Source organism: Myotis daubentonii, chromosome 6 (assembly GCF_963259705.1).
Source record: "Myotis daubentonii chromosome 6, mMyoDau2.1, whole genome shotgun sequence".
Classification (NCBI taxonomy): domain Eukaryota; kingdom Metazoa; phylum Chordata; class Mammalia; order Chiroptera; family Vespertilionidae; genus Myotis; species Myotis daubentonii.
In genome coordinates, this window is record NC_081845.1 from 4,677,639 (window position 1) to 4,698,667 (window position 21,029).

The 21,029-nt window shown below is 48.0% G+C and overlaps 1 protein-coding gene across 2 annotated transcripts in view; it reads right to left on the reverse strand.

Moving 5' to 3' along the window:
* Positions 1–1,374: 1,374 nt before the first annotated feature.
* TULP4 (TUB like protein 4) overlaps positions 1,375–21,029 on the reverse strand; it is a 146,755-nt gene continuing 127,100 nt past the window's right edge. For both annotated transcript variants that reach the window (XM_059699934.1, XM_059699933.1), the window contains 6 exons: positions 19,198–19,342; positions 16,091–16,235; positions 14,876–14,969; positions 12,640–12,783; positions 7,924–10,403; positions 1,375–6,468 (listed from right to left, as the gene is read on the reverse strand). In XM_059699934.1, the coding sequence (XP_059555917.1) occupies positions 6,352–6,468; positions 7,924–10,403; positions 12,640–12,783; positions 14,876–14,969; positions 16,091–16,235; positions 19,198–19,342 (3,125 nt within the window). In that variant the 3' untranslated portion in view covers positions 1,375–6,351. The remainder of the gene's footprint in view (positions 6,469–7,923; positions 10,404–12,639; positions 12,784–14,875; positions 14,970–16,090; positions 16,236–19,197; positions 19,343–21,029) is intronic.

The following is a 21,029-nucleotide window of genomic DNA, read 5'->3' on the forward strand; positions in this document are numbered from 1 at the left end:
TCCTTCAACACTGCCAGGAAAAGCATTCTGAACACTAGAATAAAAAGAGCATGCGTCCTTTTCAAAATAAGTTTTAGAAGGAAAGGGATTTGCTATGTTTTCTTACCAGGGCTTTAAAAACAAATCGCTTCTGGAGATTCTGACTCACACTGAATGAACGGCCCACAGCTGACCCTGGGCCCTTAGCACAGACCCAGACCCAGACCCAGACCCAGCCTGCTGTTAAGCTTTTGGTCCCTTGTATTTTGGGGGAGAGGGAGAGTAGAGGTTTGTTATCAACAAGGTCTCCTTGCTACCTGGTTTAACTGATTAAAGGTACAATGCACATTACCTTGAAATTCACAAACTTTCACAATAAGAGGTATATTTTGATTCTTCTACAAAATTCAGGTCAGTTAGCCTTGTATGACTGCTACTATTTAAAGCACAGATTTATAGTCCGATGGTTATTTTAAAACTTAGTGCATGCTTAGAATATAAGACTTGACAGTGGTTTGTGGTCTGTCTCCTAAAGCCCGAGTCATTGGGTATCTATTTTTATCTTTGAAAAGAGCAAAGGAGTAGTTGTGTAAATGTACCCGCGAACTAGTATTTACAGACGAGCCTCCCAGCCCGACTCCCTCCCCTGGGCAGAGTGAGGAGGTGCACAAAGACACATTACTAATGACAATTAACAGCTACATTAGCACTTTAGAGCAGGGATCCTCAAACTTTTTAAACAGGGGGCCAGTTCACTGTCCCTCAGACTGTTGGAGGGCCAGACTATAGTTTAAAAAAAAACTATGAACAAATTCCTATGCACACTGCACATATCTTATTTTGAGGTAAAAAAACAAAACGGGAACAAATACAATATCTGTATTTGCATGTGTCCCGCGGCCGTAGTTTGAGGACCCCTGCTTTGGAGGAACTGCTCAAACCTGGTTTTAGTAGCCATCCCACAGAGCAACAGAGAAGGTGTCGGTGACTGTGTAGGTGCTGTGACAGCTGCATCCTGAGTGGGTCCTCTTTAAACAAACAAGAAAAAGCAAACACAAACTCAAACCAGCTCATCAGGAAGACAGCACACCCCTGGCCTCTCAGAAAGAGCGCCAACCAGGGACCAAAGCAGCAATGGGGGGGGCGGGGGGCGGCAGGCCAACAGAGAGCGGCAGTTTCTGCACACAGCAATTGATTTTTTTTTCAGTTTCTGCACACAGCAATTGATTTTTTTTTTTCAGTTTCTGCACACAGCAATTGATTTTTTTTTTCAGTTTCTGCACACAGCAATTGATTTTTTTTTTCAGTTTCTGCACACAGCAATTGATTTTTTTTTTCAGTTTCTGCACACAGCAATTGATTTTTTTTTTCAGTTTCTGCACACAAGCAATTGACTTTTTTTTGATCTGCAAAATTTTATTAAGCAATAGCTGGACAACTCTTACAACTTCAAATCATCAAGAAAAAATAAGGAGATTAATCCATCTCAATAAAGACAGAAAATAACTTGGACAAACCACACCATTTGGAATGCAAACCATGAATGCCTTCTAGAACACCTCCCTCACAATCTAATACACAAAATACCTAAGAAGAGAGGCAAATCAGGTGAGCTCTTTAGAATGCAATTGATAATCTCGACAGATATTGCTTGGAAAGTAACACAAAGCAGGGTGCTGGACTGAAAGCAAACCAACACCACGGAGCCGAGGCGCACGGGGCAGTGCGCCACTCCCGAGGTTTGGACGAGAACATGCTGCTGGTCTGGTTTGGTCTGGGGCCTGTGCACCTGCATCGTGCATTTACAGTTAAAAAAAAAAAGGAGAAAGAAAACGACAGTAGTAATAAACTCAGAAATTATGTCCAAATTTACATACCAAAGTAATGCACGTATAAACAAATGCAAAACAACACCCCTTTGGTAAAGAATACAGTGCCCTTTCAGTCAAACACGTAACCCATGCTTTTCTACAACACGAAAAAAAAATTTTATCTACAATAAACGAGATCATAGAACCCTATCCCTCCCCTTTAAAAGAACTTGTAAACAGAAAATATAGGTACAAGTGAAGTTACAAGAAAATTGCACAAAGCCGAAGAAATGAAAACAAAATAAGCCACAACCCTTCAGAGTTTTATCAGCCAAAGAGAAGAAAATACACGAATGGTGAAGAGTTTTGAGATGTGTGCTATTACAAAATCCCAGGAACTCAAACAACGTTTTTGACACATTTTGTCTCAACTAACTTTGTTCACAACCGTTGACTTGGCCAAGTGATGGATGGTCCACACAGGAACACAATGGGCTGTTTTCCCAGAAACCTGCATTTGAACACTGCAGAGCACACTCAAGAATTCAAGAGGGCCTCGGCCTACACTCTTGTCTTTTTTTTCCGTTGTACTTGATGGTCTTTGGGGCAAGTGGTGATTTATTTTAGGGCTGTTCCCAAGGGCGGCCACTGAGCAAGGCAGACTCAAGGGGAGGTTCCTGTCTTATCTGGAATTGGTGCTTTTGTGTAATTTTATGAAAAGTGCGTTTTTCTAGAGGTGAATCTTCGAAAGTTATTACTTAAAATGCCCTGATTTACATTCAGTAGATAGCTCATTAACATGGACAAGAAATATCTCTACAGAACGGCAATGTTCTGAAACACCCTCCGAATATGTAAAGTGGAGTGAACTCATTTTGAGCTCTGAGCTGTTAGAGTTGGACAGGAGTTTAGACTGTCCAGCTCCTCCCTTTCATTTTACAGATGGACAAGTGGAGGTCCAAGGTCACCTCCAACTTTGTGGCGGATCAGGCTTGATCCTGGGTCTCCTGACTTTCTGCTCTGATTACAGGATAAATGTACGAGTTTTCACATGTCCCCGTGGGACACTCAACAAGGGAGCAATGGCCTTGGAGGAAAAATACTAACCTGCGTGATCCTGGCATCTACTACCATTTGAGCTTTGACATTCTCTGCCTCCTTTACATCAATTTTTTTCAAAATATACATTCAGTGGATGGGCTGTATAAAAATCTATGCCTTTGGTTTGATGAGGCTAGAGTTAAGACAAATTTAAAATTTTGTTTGTTAATACACTACTTCCCTCAAAAAGGCATGGATTTTTATGGAGTTGACTGTTTACTGGGCTAATCCTATATAATAAAAGCCTAATATGCTAAGTGTTCAGTCATCCGGTTGTCCGTTCAACCAATCAAAGTGTAATATGCTAATGATACTAGTATACTAAGGCCACTCAACCGCTCGCTATGACGTGCACTGACCACCAGGGGGCAGATGCTGCTGGGGTCCGGCCAATCGGGACTGAGCGAGACGGGCTGGACATGCCCTGGAGCCCTCCTGTGGTCCCTCCCCGGCTAGAGAACCTCCCATGTTCCTCCCTGACCCCGATCGTGCACTGGTGGGGTCCCTTGGCCTAGCCTGCACCCTCTTGCAATCCGGGACCCCTTGGGGGATGTAGGAGAGCCAATTTCGGCTCAATCCTGTAGGCTAGGCTGAGGGACCCCACTGGTGCACGAATTCATGCACCAGGCCTCTAGTATTTTTATATGTAGGGATTCAATGAGGTATCTTAATATTCATAAATTGCTACCAATAAACATAAGGTATGTAGAATTCTGCTGTTTAAAGTACTGCCTTTAGTAGCGCTTAACAAATTGAGAATGACTGAATGAAAACTATTTTTAAAATAAGTGAAGGCATCACCATTAGCTTAGAAGACAGAACACTGCTGCACACATCTGTTTAAGTAGACCTGGCACCTGAAATTACCTGCTCCTGGGACGGGTGAGCAGAGCAGCGCTAATTCGGAGGCTCACTACGTGTGCAAAACACCCAGGACGAGGCCTCTGTCTCCACGTGGGGAAAATGCCTTTTGGGGAGTGGTCGAAGAATTAAGAAGTTTAGTTAATTATTTGCTACAATACATTCTCTTTACACATGTATTTATAGCATCAATTCCAAGGATTTCTCCCAATATTTCCTCTTAAGAGAAGTTCTAAAAAGTAGCCCCTTTCATGGTCTTTATATCTCAAAAACCGATCAGAACTTTTAAAACTTATTACTAATAATCCCTTCCTTTGCCACCTACTCTAATCTTAAAAAGTCTCTTCTCATTTCATATCACCTTTTATTTTTAATTAAAAATAAAATTTTCAAAAGAAGGGGAAATATTTTAGGATATGTTATCTCATATGTAATCACTACCTCAAAAAGCAAAGAAAAAATTACTCTTAAAGGATTAATAGAAATGTTTTTCCCAATTAGAAAAAGTTACAAACTGTCCAGCAAACCCCCCATCGTATCTTCTTTATTTCTTGCAGCAAAATATACTGCTACCAAGTAAGTCGTTACATTCTGTTTTTCTAAGTAAATTATAAAATGGGCATAACTCACCAGTAAATAGTAGTGGTTTCTAGGAACACTATTAAAGCAGGATAAATAATGATCTCTTGGGCAATAAAACAGAAAATTGCATTTAAATTATTCTAGAAATAGGCTATAACCACGTTGCACAGCTAATAACCGCTGAAACAACATACCAAGCTACAAAAACTCATATAAAAGAATTAGATAAATCTGAACACATGACTAAATTCTTTTTGGAAGAATTTAGCCACAAAAGAATCAGGTTCAGGTCCACTGTTTTGAAATGTCAGGTGGAACTAGCTGGGAGACGCCCTTCGCCATATTTAAAACCTTCTCTGTGTTTCTTTGGGGCTGGAGAGGATGGTGCATGATGGATGCCATCTTGTTCTGGGAAAGGAATGGGACAGTTTCTTTTCTAATTTTTAAACCAAAACAGGGAATTAAGAACATATTTCAAAACTAAAACATGGAATTAAAATTTTTTTAAAAAAATAATTTTTTGTAGTTTTCCACTTTTCTGTTTTCAAACAAAATCCAAACCTAGGATAGTTCTTGTGCTCCTGCCCTAAGCACCTCACAGGTACAAACAACTGAGAACAATGCACGGGTCTTGTCACCAGGGCTGAGTGCTGCCCAGGGTGTCCGCTGAGGGCGGGGTGAGGTGGGAAAAGATAATCTCAGTGGATTTTTCTTCTGCAATTAACCAGCAACTGCCTTAAATACTACCATTTTACCCATGCTGCCCCAGAGGTTCATCTCTATAAATAGTCTGCACAGTTAATAAACAACTGTTTTCCTGGAGAAGATGGTGGGACTTCTGGGCAAGTGATGACCACAACTCTGCCTCTTGATACCCTGGCAAATGCTTAAACATTTTTGCTTACATTTCTAACCTGTTGAAACACATTTCTAGTCAACTGAATTTTAATGTAGCTGAAAGAGGAAAGGAGCGCTTTCAAATCAGCATCGTTAGCATTTTTAGAGAAAGAAAGTGTAGAATAGTGTTGTCTGATGGGAAGGATAACGTCTACTGTCACATTTCAGAGTCAACAATACAAGAGAGGGAGTAAATGTTACTCTCAGCCAGAGGGTGCCCAGTGACTCGCGACTCCAGCTGAGAAAACTACAGCCCCCACCGCACCCTGGGACCTGGCCACGTTTCTCTCCTACCTTCTCCTCAAACCAGTCAGACTGAACCCATGGAATTATGACAAATTATAAAACTCAGTGGAGTCTTCATGTCAACATCCTCCAGGGAGGAGCATAGCCCTTGTACTATTTCAAGTCACACTCCGGAGCGCGCCATGCGTGCACGTGCGGATTTTCCTCCTCGCCCGTCACCCGTCCCCCACACCATCAGGAGCATATCCTCCTCAGACCTGGTAACACACCCCTGTAGAAAGCCTACTTTTATTAGTCAAACAGTGTGTTTGCCAAAATACCCTTCATTGATCAAGTCACCTTTAGGGGAGTAACATTAACATGTGTGAATTAAATGTCGTCCCTCCAGAGAACCTGTACCCTCAGGGTTTTGGGTGTGTTTTTTAAAAAAAGAGTTTTGATTGCACACTAGTGATGTTGTGGAGAATGAGAAGAATGCACACCCCGTATGTCTAAAGAACAGCAGGCTATAGTGCAGTCTGTCTTCCTTCCGAAGGACCCGTTTGTGTAGCTGACATGAGCAAGCCCAGTGGGACATTACCACAATCAATTATGTTTCCAAAAAAACACCAGGTGCCTGGTATCTTTGCTCCCAAACACCTCTCTTCTGTATTGTTTTGTTTGATTAAAAAGAAAGACAATAAGGAATAATAAAAGCCCAAACAAACGACAACGCTAACGGTCCGTGCCCTCTCCTGGGCCTGAGAGACTTTTCCAGTTTGCTCTTGTCTTCTGGTCCCCAGGCACCCAGCCCCTTGCGGGCCCCTCTACCATCTGTGATCAGGCCTCTCTGAAAAGGCTCCTCTGTCTCTTTCTGCTCCCCAAGCCAGTCTCTTCATTTGAGGCGCTGCGTCACGTTGGCCAGGGCCACTGCGAAGGCCTGCACAGCTGAGAAGGGGTACTGGAAGTCCAGAATGTATGCATTGCCATCGATCCTTCCAAACTGCATCACCTGGAGGGAGGGCATCGAAGCAAAGACATTATAAGAAAACAAGGTGGAACAGGGCAACCAGGTCAGTGCGGCTCGCGATGGAGGCAGACAGCACAGTCTAGGACAGTGGCTCTCAACCTTCTGGCCCTTTAAATACAGTTCCTCATGTTGTGACCCAACCATAAAATTATTTTCGTTGCTACTTCATAACTGTAATGTTGCCACTGTTATGAATCGTCATGTAAATATCTGATATGCAGGATGGTCTTAGGCGACCCCTGTGAAAGAGTCGTTTGACCACCAAAGGGGTCGCGACCCACAGTTTGAGAACCGCCGGTCTAGGAGTTATTTTTGCCAACAAAAGTGACTCTGGGAGGCTTCTAATTCTAACTATGAGTTTGTCAGAAACAAAGGAATGGAGGAATATATTAAACAATGCAGCGGGGAGACAGGGAGCAAGATTCAGGGCGTGGGAAGCTCCACAGGTCAAATGAAGCGGTTTCCTCACCAAGGAGACAGACAGGAGAAAGCAGAAAGCAGAATCTATAAGCTGAAAGAGGCTTAAGAGGAACATCAACTGTCATTGTCAAATGTCACTGCTCAGAGAGGGACAAACAAAGCACACCTCCTTCCCATCATGCTCACCTCCCCAGCCTGCTTTCCTTTGTCATTTCAGTACCTGCTGTGACCATCACATAACTGTCACATTACATGCTTTTTATTTGTGGTCTTTCTTCCATTTTTGTAGACTCCATGAGGCTGGGGCCTTTCTGTTGACCTCACTGCTTTCATTTCTGTACTCAGAGCAGTTAGAAATGTATTTATGAAAACAGGAAGCCGTCCAGATTGGCCCGTGGGCCAGTTTGCCAACTCCCTGCTCGGAAGCTTGCCAGGCATATAGCAGGTGCTCAATAAATATTCGTTGGGTGAATGAATGAAAATGGGATTTAAACATGAGAAGTGAAGGGAATTCCCAGGATAGTAGAGAAGGGTAGTCCCAGCACAACAGCTATGCCGCAGGGCTAGAGCCAGCATTCTGGGTTGGAGCAGAAAGAACTGACAAATTACCCACCGAGTTTAACTGTACTGAGAGGAGATTTACATCCTGCCACAGGACTGGGAATGACTTAGTAATAAAGACACAGAGAAATAAGCCAAACACAACTGGGTAATTATTATGTCTAGAAAAAAACCCTATACGATAAAAAAAGCGAATGTAACTAAACCCTACTATGTGGCTCAGCTGTTAACATTTACTGGCATAATAAGGTGACAGGTGACTACTGAGTTAACTGAGAAAAGCAAAGGGTCCGAGGGGGGAGAGAATTGGCCCCCATCTAAGCGGGTCAGTTGGTTTCCACATTTCACGGGTGGCCTTTGGAAAATGATCTTCAAAGGCCAAAGCACCGAGACCCTTCCCCTGGTTTTAAAAACCCAGAGAAGCCTCGATTCCGGCCAGGCCGGGGACACCCTTACCTGCCGCCCCTCCAGCTCGATCTGGAAGTTCTTGGCCGACTCCTGGGTCACGCGCCCCCCGAAGTCCAGCTGGTACACCTGGGTGGCCTCGTTCCAGAGCGGCTGCTTGTTGGCCATCACGTACACGAAGCCCTGGCTGCCCAGCCGCCCGTCCTCCCTCTCGCTGGCTTTCCGGCACTTGAACTCGTCCAGCTCGCTGGCTGTGCGCAGGCTCCGCTTGCTCTTCCAGCCCTTCTTGCTGCCCTGGCTCTGGTTCATCAGCTCGTCCCCGCTGATGAACAGCTCTGGCTCACTCTCCGAGCTGTCCTGGAACTCGTTCGTCTTATTCAACTTCTTCGACTTCAGCTGGTCTTTCTGACCCTTCACTTTCTTTTTCTCCCTCCCCAGGCGGGGGCTGGAGATCAGGGAATTGAAGTCGCTCAGGGTCCGCGCCTCCTTCTTCACTTTGCCCTCGGCGACGGCCTGGACGTTCCCCTCCTCCGCTCGGCTGTCCAGGCGCTTCCGGCTCTTCTTCCCGAACTTCTCTGTCCGCTGCGGGACTGGGCTTTCCGTCAGAGAGAGGACCTCCTGGAAGTTGTCTGAGGCCTCTGCCATCACCTCTGTACCCAGGTGGCTCTGGAGGTCGCTGGGTGGTGGTGGGGACACGAGGGGCTTCTCCACCACCAAGTGTGCCTTGGGGGGGAGAGTGCCCTGGGGGTTCTGCATGGGCGGGCACGCGCTGTAGGAATTCCAGGGGTGCAAGGCGATGGTTGGCAGCTGTAAACTTGAGCACGTGCTGCTTCCGGGGTACATGGGGGGCAAGGTGCAGTAGGACAGGCTGGAAGGGTAGGCCGGCTGCAGGACCACAGCGGGCTCCTGCTGTGCAAACTGTGTTGGGGACAGGGAATCTTTTGAGCAGGGAGCCTGAACTCCTGGCAATGGGGGGTTGTTATAGCTTCCTGGATACGGCACTCCCATCCCATAGCCCGTCTGGAAAGTGGCAGTAGGGCTGGTGGGAGACTTGGGGGAGATAAAGGGCACTCGGGACACGTCCAGGTGCTGGCTCTGTCCTACGACCAGGGGGGGCAGTTTCAGGGGGTTGGGCCCTGCAGTCTGTGCTGTCCTTTCCTGAGGCACCCAAATGTCCTCCCCCAGCACAGGGTCCCACTGGTAAGGGGGCGGCCGTTTTACGGGCACAGCAGCTTCAGGCAGTGGGGGGTGCCGCAGCGGCTTTTCCACCGGACAGTGCTGGGCCAGCGCCTCATCCTCGGTGAAGGCTGAGTTGACATAGTCGGTGCGCTCACGGGCACCCTCGGGCGGGCTCAGGAGGCTGTAGGAGGACTGCGAGGCCAGCGGGGAGGTGCTGGCCGCCTGTGCACCCCCTGCGCCGGCCGCACCCCCTCCACTGCACTGACTGCAGGTGTAGAGGGCTGCTGGGGGCCGCAAGGGGAACTGTGCTGTGCCCTTGGGCTTGGCCGGGTGCGGGTGCTGCAGCGGCGGGTGCACCCGCGGGGGCTCAGCAGGCGCCGCCGCCTTGAGCACCACCTCGCGGTTATTCCTGCGCAGCGTGGCGTGAATGAGGCCTCCGTCCAGCCGCTGCGCTGAGACCCGGCTGGAGGCCAGCGGGCCCGCCAGGTCGGGATAGGGAGGCGGGTCTCCCGTGGGGATGGAGTAGCGCGGGACCGTCAGGCGGTTCAGGGTGGCGCTGGTGCAGGGCTGAGGCACCTTCTTCTCGGTGGCAGTGATCCTCAGGGTGGCCGCGCTGCCTGGGCCGGGGAGGGTGTAGGTGTTCTGCGAGCAGAGCATCCGCGTCCGGGGCCGGCACACCTCCTCCACGTTGCCGCTGCTGTCGAAGGTGGTGATCCTCTCGTAGCCCAGGGGCGGCTGGTAATGCACGGCCGTGGGGTGCAGCGAGAAGTCGCCCTTCTTCAAGCACACATCCACCGGGGGCTGCGGGGGCGGGGGCGGGGGCGGCGGCGGCGCAGTGGTGGGGGCGGCAGGGATGGTACCTGGGTAGGGCGGTGGGGGGTTCAGCTTTGCCACCTGGATCTCCTGGGGGGCACCGAACACCACGGCGTCCCCCTCAGCAGCCAGCTGCGGCCTCAGCGCCTTGGCGGGCTTCTGCAGGTGCTCGTGCTCGCGGTCTCCGTGCTCCACCGACAGCTGGACGGGCCCCTGTGCAGGCGGCAGCAGGGACAGCTGCGGGGGGTTCGGGATGAGACGGCCCATCTCTACGCCCCCGAAGATCACCTGTCCAGGGCTGGAGTAGCGGTTGGAGACCGGGTACTGGGTGGCATTCTCACTGGCGTGCTCAGCTGCGCCCATGGCCGTGGTCTGATTGGTCAGGACGTCCAGCTGCACGTTCTGATTGGCCAGCAGGGACTGTACCAGCCCGATGCTCTGCGTGGGGGACATGGCTTGCGCTGAGCTGTGGATGGGTGCGATAGGGATGTTCACGGTACAAGGTGGGTTGTTCTCAGGCACGCCGGATGCTCCCGTCACTGTAAGGAAGTGAGAAAAACAAGCTGCTCACAAATAGTGCCATGGAACTGGGTCGGAATAAGTAACACCTCTCAATTCACCCAGACCTTCGTCTACAAATGCAATCAGACGGGCATGCTTTTGCTGGGGGAAAGCTGATCTGTTCACACAAGTTACATGAGCTTCTCTGGTGTTTCTGGAAGGGCACCAGGCCACTGGTAGGTCCTGCAGGCAGCCTGTCCTCACCCATTAGCTAAAGGCACTGGCAGGGCTTTTCAAAGAATACACTTTTGAACCTTCTCAATTTGGCACCACGTGCTCAAATGGTACCATGGCAAATACTTAATTGTTTAAAGACGCTTTGTACTCATGATAATCCGAGGAGGTTTCTCCATGGGTCTTGGTCAATGTGGAATGTGCCTGTAGCAAACAGCAGACGTGTATCTGAAATTTCTATGTAAATTAAGTTCCTGTAATAGAACATGTAAAATGGAGTATAGAAACCAATAAAAAAAACACACAGCAAATCTTCGTATTAGGGGAAGGCTCATTTCCTAATTTATCTGCTGTTTAGCATTTCAAACAATATGTAAGGTTGGGGTTAGCATATCCTGTCTGTGAGTGGTGAGAACTTAGGGTACACACTTGAGCAATGACCGGCAGATACTGGCAGGTGCCCAGAGCCCCCATTCTGTCTGCCCCGTCTAAAGTGGCTGTGAGCAACTTTGCTTACCTGGGCCTCCCTGAGTGCTGTGTGCCAACCAGAATGAGCAGGAAATAGAATTTAAAGGGTCACTGTAAAGGCTGGTGGCCTTTCACCAGAATTACAGAATGAAGCCAGTTGGTTCATCAAAAGCTAAGCCCACCTTGGTTCCTGTAAGAGATGGCCCCTCCCTGAGGTAGTCCTCTAGTGAGATGTAACTCTCGCCTGGCTGCAGGGGTCTGGGTCCTGTCTCAAGTTTCCTATTGTCCCTCTTCAAACCCCTCCTCCAGATGTTCTTTCATCTGTACGGAATACTGCGGGCAGGCATCGTCCCTGCTAAAGAGGAGTCTCTTTGCCATGTCACCAGCATTAAGTGTAAGTCCTGAGACAAAAATGTTCCCTCCTCTCCCTGGGAACCACAGCAGCAGAAAGGGCTGAGCATCAGAGAGCAGGGAGGACGTTCGGGAGACTGAGAGACTTCTAAACCCCACATTCTGAAACAGCAGGGGACGTGCCAGGAAGGCAAGCTGTGGGGCCTCCGCACACTGCAGGTGAGTGTGGCTGCAAGCCCCACTATTGGGACTGTGGCCATCCAGAGCATGGGCTCCACCTTGGACGGCTCCTGTCAGAAAGCACAGGTCACTTTACAGTAAAAACCTGGGCTGAGAGGTCAACCACTCCCCCCGTTCAGAGCCGAGGCGGATGCATGTCCCTCTCCGCTCCACCACGAGGACCCACTGTTCGAGAACGACCAGATCCGGAGAATGTGGGGTTTCTTCTGGCTCAGAAACCAGAGGCGTTCAGACCCTGCTTGGATATATGTAGTGGAGTCTCTATAGCATTTATAACATTGAAGGTGGATTTTTTTGAGAATAGTTACATACAAATAATTGGCAGACTAATTAGAAATCATTATAATCTATTAACCAAAATAGGATCTCCCAGTAGAAAATACTACAGTGGGGCCTTGACTTACGAGTTTAATTTGTTCCGTGACTGAGCTCGTAACTCAAATTACTTGTAAGTATGTCAAATCAACAGTGAACGAGTGAGACACGTGATGCTGGGCTGATGTTGTGGCGTTCACTGTGACGTTCGCTGCGCCAACTAGCGGTGGGGTATCTGAAGCTGCTCGTAACCCGAATTTTAGCTCGCAACTCAAAGCAAAAAATCAGCCAAGAGACGGCTCGTATCTCGAAAAACTCGTTAGTCGGGACACTCGTAAGTCAAGGCCCCACTGTGTAGACATTTGAAAATGTATCAGCTGGATGGTGTGTGTGACTGACCCATTAGGGCCTCTACATAAACTCTGAAGATTCTGGCGGTGGGAGTGGAACCTGCCAGTCTTACAGCCGCCAAGGTAAGCCTCCTAAGTCCCCTCGCTCATTAAAACTGCCACCGACCCATCGGGAGTGGCCTGCCTTTCTACGGTCTCTCTCTGCCCTCCAAGTAAGGGGCCGTTTTCAGATCCTCCCCGAGAGGCTACCAAGGAGGTCCTTTCACAACCCACTGGGAGAGGGCTCCTGACAACTAGGTGTCCTGTGTGAGCACACCTGGTAAGTCATCTTCGTCTTCACTGAACACATTGGGGTTGAAGACAGGCAGGTTCACGTAGTCCATGGAAACCTTCCGGATCTCCGGGAGATAGATGGTCATCTGCCGCGGCTGGAGGTGCAGGAGGCTGGTTTTATAGATTACTGGTGGGAGGAGGGGAGACAGTCAGTAGAGACATAAGGACGACAGCCAAGGCACCAACAGGGTCACAGCCAGAGAGAGGGCGGGGGAGGGGGGACCCCTGCCGTCCAAAGACCGTCTGCACACGCAGGCCAGCCTGAGAGCAGCTCTCCATCTCTCCGGGGCACAACCAGCCACCCAGCCAGTCTGGGTTCACGGACACCACATTTTTGGTCTCGCCCAAGCCCTTTGTCAATGGTTTGTCTATAGAACCACACATTTAGAATGTTAAAAACCTACCTGAGACTTAAATTCTTTTTTTTGGAGTGAGCTGGGGTTATGACAGATATTTTTATTTATTTATTTATTTTTAAAAATATTTTTATTGATTTCAGAGAGGAAGAAAGAGAGAGAGGGAGAGATAGAAACATCGATGATGAGAATCATTGATTGGCTGCCTCCTGCACACGCCCCACTGGGGATCAAGCCTGCAACCCAGGTATGTGCCCTTGACTGGAATTGAACCCGGGACCCTTCAGTCCGCAGGCCGACGCTCTATCCACTGAGCCAAACCAGGTAGGGCAGGACAGATATTTTTAAAAAGCTTACTTGTAATTGGAAAAATGATTTAGTGAAAATAGTTGTGATAACCAGACTGCCAAGCTCAGGACAAACTTGGGCAACCACGCAGCTGTCTGAGAGCAACTATGAGATGATATGGGGTGATGTGCATGAGGTAGAAATAAAATGCTGCCTTTACTCAGGACTGGATTCTTGTCTTAATAACTTTCAATTTCATGATCGTATAGAGATTTATCAGGAACTTCCACATGGTTTCTTTAAATTCTAAGATTAATTTAATTAACAGAGATATTTAAGAGAAAGCCAAATTGCAACTAAAATATTTAGAAGAGACAAAATAAGTAAAAAAAAATAATGAATCTGGCCTTGGCCGGTGGTTCACTTGGTAGGAGCATCACCCTAACATGCCAAGGTTGGGGGTTCGATCCCGTGTCAGGGCACATACCAGAGTCAACCAATAAACGCATGGCTGGATGGAGCAACAAATCGATGTTTCTCTCTCTCAAATCAATAAATTAAAAAAAAATAATGAATCTGTAGGTTAAAATCAGAATGAAATTGCCTGTCAACTCTGTTTAAAACTACTTCCTGTGGCCTACTATTTACTACTATTGTTCATTTTTTTTCGTTTGTTCCACCTCCACAGCTATCACCTGTCCTGGCCTGGTGGCTGACTGGCCAGCACTCCCATGGCACAGCAGGCCTTCTTTTTGAAGTTCCTTTGTAAGGCTGGTGCTTGGACTGGCGCTGCCTGAGATGACTCTCCAATCCAGTGGTCATTACAGGGTTAGTCACGTGTTCCTCTCATGAAAGGATATTGACTTGTTACTTAGAAATGACATCTTTGAAGATTCACCACTAAGCTGTGCTCACAGTCAGCCAGCTGCTAGTCTAACGCTTTCTTCAAGGACTTAAAGATACTGGTACCAAAACCTGCTCACAGTGAATGGCCAAAAATAAAAACAAAAACAAAAACGGGAGTCTATAAAAAATCTGAGATCTTTGATAGAGGTTTCAGCTATTTCTGTCATTTTTCTAAGTTAGGGATGATTTTGTTAATTCTCACCAGAGAATATTTTTCCCATTGATTTTTCAGAGAGAGTGGAAGGAAGGGTGGGAGGGAGGGGGAGAAAGAGAGGGAGAGAAACATCCATGTGAGAGAGAGACATTGATTGGCTGCCTCCCTCATGCACCCTGATGGAAGGCAGGGATCGAACCTGCAACCCAGGTACTTGTCCTTAACTGGGAATTGAACCTGAGACCCTTTGGAATACAGGCCGGTGCTCTAACCACAGAGAACACCAGCCAGGGCAGGGATGATATTTTAAAAAATGAAAGCACCACTGGCAAAAACCAATCTGAGTGATTATTCTGATTTTTTGTGATATCATAGTAGCTGTAGTCGAAGTTTCATGCTAATCTTTCGATGTCATATGAGCTCATTTTCTATTGTAGCCCACTGAAAACTGACTTTGTTTTTTCAGTCTGAGTTTCAACCAGGACATGGGGCCAAACACAGGACATGGTTTTTACCTGCACCGAGGTTGGTTGGCAGGAAAGCAGCCAAGCCCACAATCTTAAACTTGGTTCCCCAGATATTAGACGTGACCTGAGCAAGATAGTTGTGCTGTGGAAGAAAAGAGGGAAGAAACTTACTGTCGATCGCCACATTTCCTATCAATGAGAATGCTGACACTGCCGAGAAGGCCACAGGTGCTCCCACGGAAACGCTCCTCCCCCACTTCGCCCACCACTGTGGAGAGCAGGAGCCAGCGCAGCCGGCCAGCCCTGGCTTAAAGAGGCAGACAGGTCCCAGTGTGTCTGCGTGGGTGTCAGGCCACAGGCCACCAGTGGGATTTGGGCACATTCACCTTCACCTCGCCTTTCCGCGGTCACTGAACTAGAGACGGTACCTGGCTCTGAATCCATTTTTATCTCTGATGTTTCTTCTAAAAACATCAGCTGCCCTGACCCTTCCTGAAACTGTCCCATGATCTGTTTTCTCAGTCAGTGAAGTTAAAAATAATTAAAAGTTATCTCTGTCCCCCCTGCTTAAAGCAACTGATGCATAACTATCTCTGTCTAGCACAATTCCATAGCTAGGCAGAGACGCTTGGCCTCAAACATGGTTTTTTGAGTATTGTAAAAGTTCAGCTAACTACTTGTGTGATAACATAAACAAAAAAAGTTACCTCTGTGCCTAGCCATGCCTGCGTGCGTGTGTGTGTATCCAAAGGCAACGAACTGTCTACACACAGCTTCCCACAGAGCCTGTGCCCTGATGATGAGAGGGCCAGGGATGGTGTGCACACGAGGAAGTCACTGGGGAATGTGACAGGGAGTTCTGAACCAGAGGCTCTGCAGTCACTGAGGCTGAGCCAGGCAGGGGAAAGCCTTCCCGAGGAGCGGGAGGTAGGTCTGGGAGTGCGCAGGCTCCTGGTGGCCAAGGCAGAGCCAAGGCACAAAGGCGGGAAGAGGCAGGTGTGGCTGTGTCATCTGGGGAGTGAGGGGGACGCCTCTAAGGTTGCAAGGACGTCCTGTGGGAGGTGGAGCAGAGTAATGGGCCTGCCTGAAGGCAGGGTGGTGAGGAGGACCCATGGGGCTCTCATGATCTAACTGGTGTCTGGAGTCGTAGGGACAGGCCTGGGGCGGGGGTAGCGAGGGCCTGGCCATCACCGAGCTCACACTGGGGAGGGGGAAGAGCTGGGCGCATCAGGTACATGTGACCAACCCGGACCCAGACACTACCTGAGTGATGTCTTCAAAGGGAAACTCCCTTCGCGTCAGGCTGGGCGAGCCAATGGAGGGCTTGCGCATGGGCAACCGAGGGGACCTGGACATCTCCTGAGCGGCCCGGGACAACTTTGGTGACTTCCGAGCCTCGATGTTGATCCTGCAGAGGCAGGCAGGAGGGTGAGGCGCCCACTGCATGGGAGGCGTGTGCCACCCTGGCCGGAAGGCACCCGCACTCCGGGCGTGCCCCTTCACCTTCCAGCCGTCACCACGGGTGTCACATTCTTAGGAGCCAGGCCCCTTGATTTAACCGAGTCCCTCCCACCTGTTTTTGCTTCATGAACAGGAGAAAAGTAGGACAGAATTATATACTGAATAACCCATATTTTGAAAGATAGTGAGATTAGATTAAGCGATTCATTTGTAAGGAATCGCAGAGAATTAACTATCTTTCACTTTCTACTGACTTACGGTAAATTTAGAAATGTCCATATCTTCTGCCAGGGGTCTACAAAATCAGTCTCGAGGGAAATGGCAGATGGGAAGAGTCACATCTCACCTTATGACCACAATCATCTTACAATTCCTAGTACAACATTGGATTTCAACAGACCTAGCTTTTCAGGCCTGTGATATTTAAATTAAATATTTCAGTGGAATGCAAGTTTTTCTGAAGCCCCCCGCCCCTTTTTTGTTAATCCTGACTGGAGGATATTTTTCCATTGATTTTTAGAGAGATGGGCAAGGATGGGGAGAGACAGAGAGAGTGAAACATCAGTGTTAGAGACACAATGACTGGCTGCCTCCTGCATGCGCTCTGACCTGGGACTGGGGATGAAGCCTGCAATCGAGGTATGTACCCTTGACTGGAATCAAACCCAAGACCCTTCAGTCTGTGGGTGGATGCTCTATCCACTAGCCAATCAGCCAGGGCTCTGCAGCCTTTTGGTTCTATGTTCCATCTGTGGTCTGCCAGTCTAACCCAAAGAGAGAGTTATAAAAATGAACGTAAAAAAGTGGCGAGGATGATGACATTCTAAGAAAGAAAGGCCTTACGCCTCCCATTACTACGGAGCCCGATAAGACACCAGCACCCACAGAACGGGAGCGCGGGGACTGAGCTGGTGAAAGCCCTGTGTGAGCTGATGGGCCTGCCTGCTGCATGTAGGGGACTCAACGCAGGGAAAGACAAAAGGAAGGAGGATGAACTATGGGAATGGCAACATCCAGAAATCTTAAAAGGTCCTTCATAGGTGAAGGGTTTAGTCACTTTTTGTTAAATGTCCTCTCAGCTTAAGTTACAAGAAAACTCAAAACACTATAGAAGTGTAGGAAAGTTCATAATTTTATTTGTAATTTTAACAAGCTTAGAACAAAGATGAAAAAAAATCAACCAGATTGCTGAAGCAACTGGCTATCTATATGGGAAAATGAACACGGACCTCCAACTCACACTACGCACCAGAACTAATGGGAGATCCAAGTGAGAGCTAACACGACAAAGCTTCTGGAAGGGAATGGAAGAGTGTCTCCACCTCATGGTGGGCACAGATCTCCGAACCAGGGCAAAGAAAGACCCACAATGAAGACATTCATACATGTATTAGACTACATGAGAGTGCACATGTCTGACAGGGAATCATAGCTAGAATACATAAAGAATCTTACAACTCAAAAAAAGCAAAACAATGCAATAAAAAATGGGCCAAAGACTTGAATAGACACTTCACAAAGGAAGATGCTCAAATGGCCAATAAATATGTTAAGAGCCTTTTAGCATCATCAGTCATTAAACTACAATGACACTGCACGCCCCCCAGAACGGGTTAAAATTATTCTGAAAAAATGGCGATACAATTGTAGGTGAGAAGGAAAGCAGCTGGCACTCTCATACTTTGCTGGTGGAACCCACAATAGTATAGGTCCCTTGGAAGACTGTTTGGCAGTTTCCAGTACAGTTGAACACACAGCTACCCCAAGGCCCTGCAATTTCCCTTCTAAGCACATGCCTCAGATGAATGCACACACCTGTCCACAAAAAGACGTGTACAAGAAGGTCTACAATGGTTTCATTCATCATAGCCCCAAACTGTAAACTACCAAAACCCATGACTTTGTAAATGGAGTAAACAAATTGTAGTGTATTCATTACAGTGGAATTCCACAGCACAAAAAAACTACTGTGAGACACCACATGAGTGAATCTCAAAATCATTACAATGAGCAAAGGAGTCACATAAAAGAGCATGTATTGTTTGGTTTCATTTATGTGAAGGTCAAGTAGAAGCCAAACTAGTCTATGGTGACAGAAGTTAGAACAGTGATTATTCCAGAGAGTGGGGATCGTATGGGAGGCTGCACAGGGAGCCTTTGGAATGATGGAATGTTCTTTAACTTCATCAGGGTGATGACAAAACTGCCTTAACCAGCTGCACAATGAATTGCGTGTTTCAGATCTGGGCAGGTCTGTATCTGTATGCAGCCTGTACTTTAATCTTGCATGGCATCACAGAATTTTAAGCTAGAAGGTCTCTATCTTAGTGAAGATCTGGTCTACCCATGAACTTCTACAGAGAAAGACATGAGTATCCAGTCAGGGTTTGTCCATTTACACAGCCCACGGGTAGTGACGCCAGGATGAGAAAGGTGATGCTTCTTACCTGTGACAACAGGGCCCTTCCTTCTACTCTTACAGCTCATTTCGATTTTTAAAATAAACTGTAGGGTCTAAAGTTTTTGTTTGTTTACTATTTTCCCTCTAATTACAGCATCATAGGCATTGAATCTGACAATCTTTTCAACACATTACCTACACTGCAAAACCTTTTCCTACCTTTCTCAAACTGTATGCCTGGGGGCTCTGGCCACCCTGTGCCACCCGTCACCAGCACTGACCCCAGAGAAGCCCTGGGGTTTAGCAAACTTCTCACTGGGTGTCTTTTTCTGTCCCGAAGAAAGAAGGTAAATTGTAGCCACTGCTGGCCGACCTTCCAGATGAATGTGGGGGTGCAGGTCTCCCTGTGTTCTCCTGGAGTTGGTTTCAATGGGATTCTGCTACAGGCACAACACATTCGCCTCCAGGGACACAACGAAAGGGGCAAACACTCCGAAGAGGAGATTACCTTGGGAGTTTGGGTGACTTGCTTGCTTGGGAGATTTTGGGAGATTTCTTGGCAGCCCAGTCATCACTTAGTTCAATGTCACTGGAGTCCGAGCAGTTGCAGCTGTCGATCATGGTAGAGATCAAGCTGTTCCCATAGATTTCATCTGGTAAGACACCAACCAGCAAGTTTAAGGGAAGTGACATTAGACCCTAACAACGATCATTACTAGGAACTAAAGGACAGGCCATCATTTAAGTCCAGAGAGTGAAATAGAAAGAAGCAGAGTACTGTTGCCTTTCACATTTTTATGCTGTTATATTTTCTAAGCAAAAGTAGGCAATTCTACATTTGTCAAATGGGCACAGTATTTTAATGCCCTGAAATGTACAACATAGTCCAGTACTTTACTGTGCCAACAGCTGAAACCCAAATGGCTTCACTGTTGTCCTTATGACACACCAGGTGTCAGGGACTTGTGGGCTGCCCAGACCCAAGAGAGGGTCTTGCTGACTCATGGACTCGCCCCAAAACCTATTTCTGACCTGGGACCTGGGAAGGCCTGTTGGATCCGGGGCCTGCTCTCTAGAAAGGAGACCTGATGGAGCTGCCATGTCTGGCTTGTGGAACAGTCTGCTGGCCTTGCCCCAAGGTTGCCTGTGGGGGCCTGGCTCTCCCACTGGTGGAGCTGTTTGCAATGGCTGCAAGAAAGCCTGTGCAGTAGGACTTTCAGGGCAGCTCTGGGTTCCACTGAGGGTACCTGCATAGAAGCTACTCAAGGTTAACTCTGCAAACTGGCCACCAGGCAGAAGACTGGAGGCCCCAAGGCAGAAAGTGATATGCACAGAGGTGGGGCCATCACAAAACTGCCAAGTAGACGAAGCTCACGTCTGATATCCTCCTCGAAATCCCTTCTCCTTTGCTCCTTCCTCACACCCCCCCACGTGCCTTTACCCAAATCCTTGCTATGCCCCCTCCCCTGCCCCCTCCCCAGGGCAGCCCTCACTGGAAGTTCTCCATTCTTCAAAAATCACTGTTTTGTGGACTAAAACCTCATTCCCTCAAGGCTCCAAAAACCTTACCAGGTAATAAAAAAGCCAAATCATTCAATCATTCTGAAATAACTTATAGGAGGAGAGTGATTTTACCAGTTGAAAGGACTGTTTACATTGGAAAGGAAGAGTTTGTTAATCCAATCCAATCTCTAAATGTCTGAACATATGGCAGCGACACCTGTGGCCAGCACAGCTCGGCACACAACATGGAAGGCGCTGGCTGATGCCCAGTCCGTGAGCCTGCACCAGCCCTTCTTACACCGCGTACGGAACCAGAAGGCACAGCTCGCGACTCCAGCAAGCGACAGTGGTATGCCTGTGAGTTCGATCAAGTAATTTCTTAATTCCTGTGCCCTGAGCAGTTCTTCACCATTTAATTTAGGAGGCACTGCATCAGAGGGAGCGTGGCTACGATTCAAACCTGCATGTAAGGCCGCAGACTGCTTCCACGTGTCCATCGCACAGAGCTGGTTTACTGACTTGAGGAAATTCACTAAGGCACAGTCCACTCAACCTCTGACCTCCTTGCTAATGCCAGGATTTTGCAAACGCTATACCATCACTTTTTCCATTACTCATGTCATAGCTCGTTCAGGCTGCTATAATGAACGCCATGTGTGGGGCAGCTGATAAACAACAGAACGTATTCCACACGTTTGGAGGCAGGAAGGATGAGACCAGGTGCTGGCATGGCTGGGTCCTGGTCACGGCCCTCTTTAGGCCTCTTGCTGTGTCCTCACTTGGCAGAAGGGGCTGGGGATCTTTCTGGAGCCTCTTTTATAAAGCACTAACCTTGTC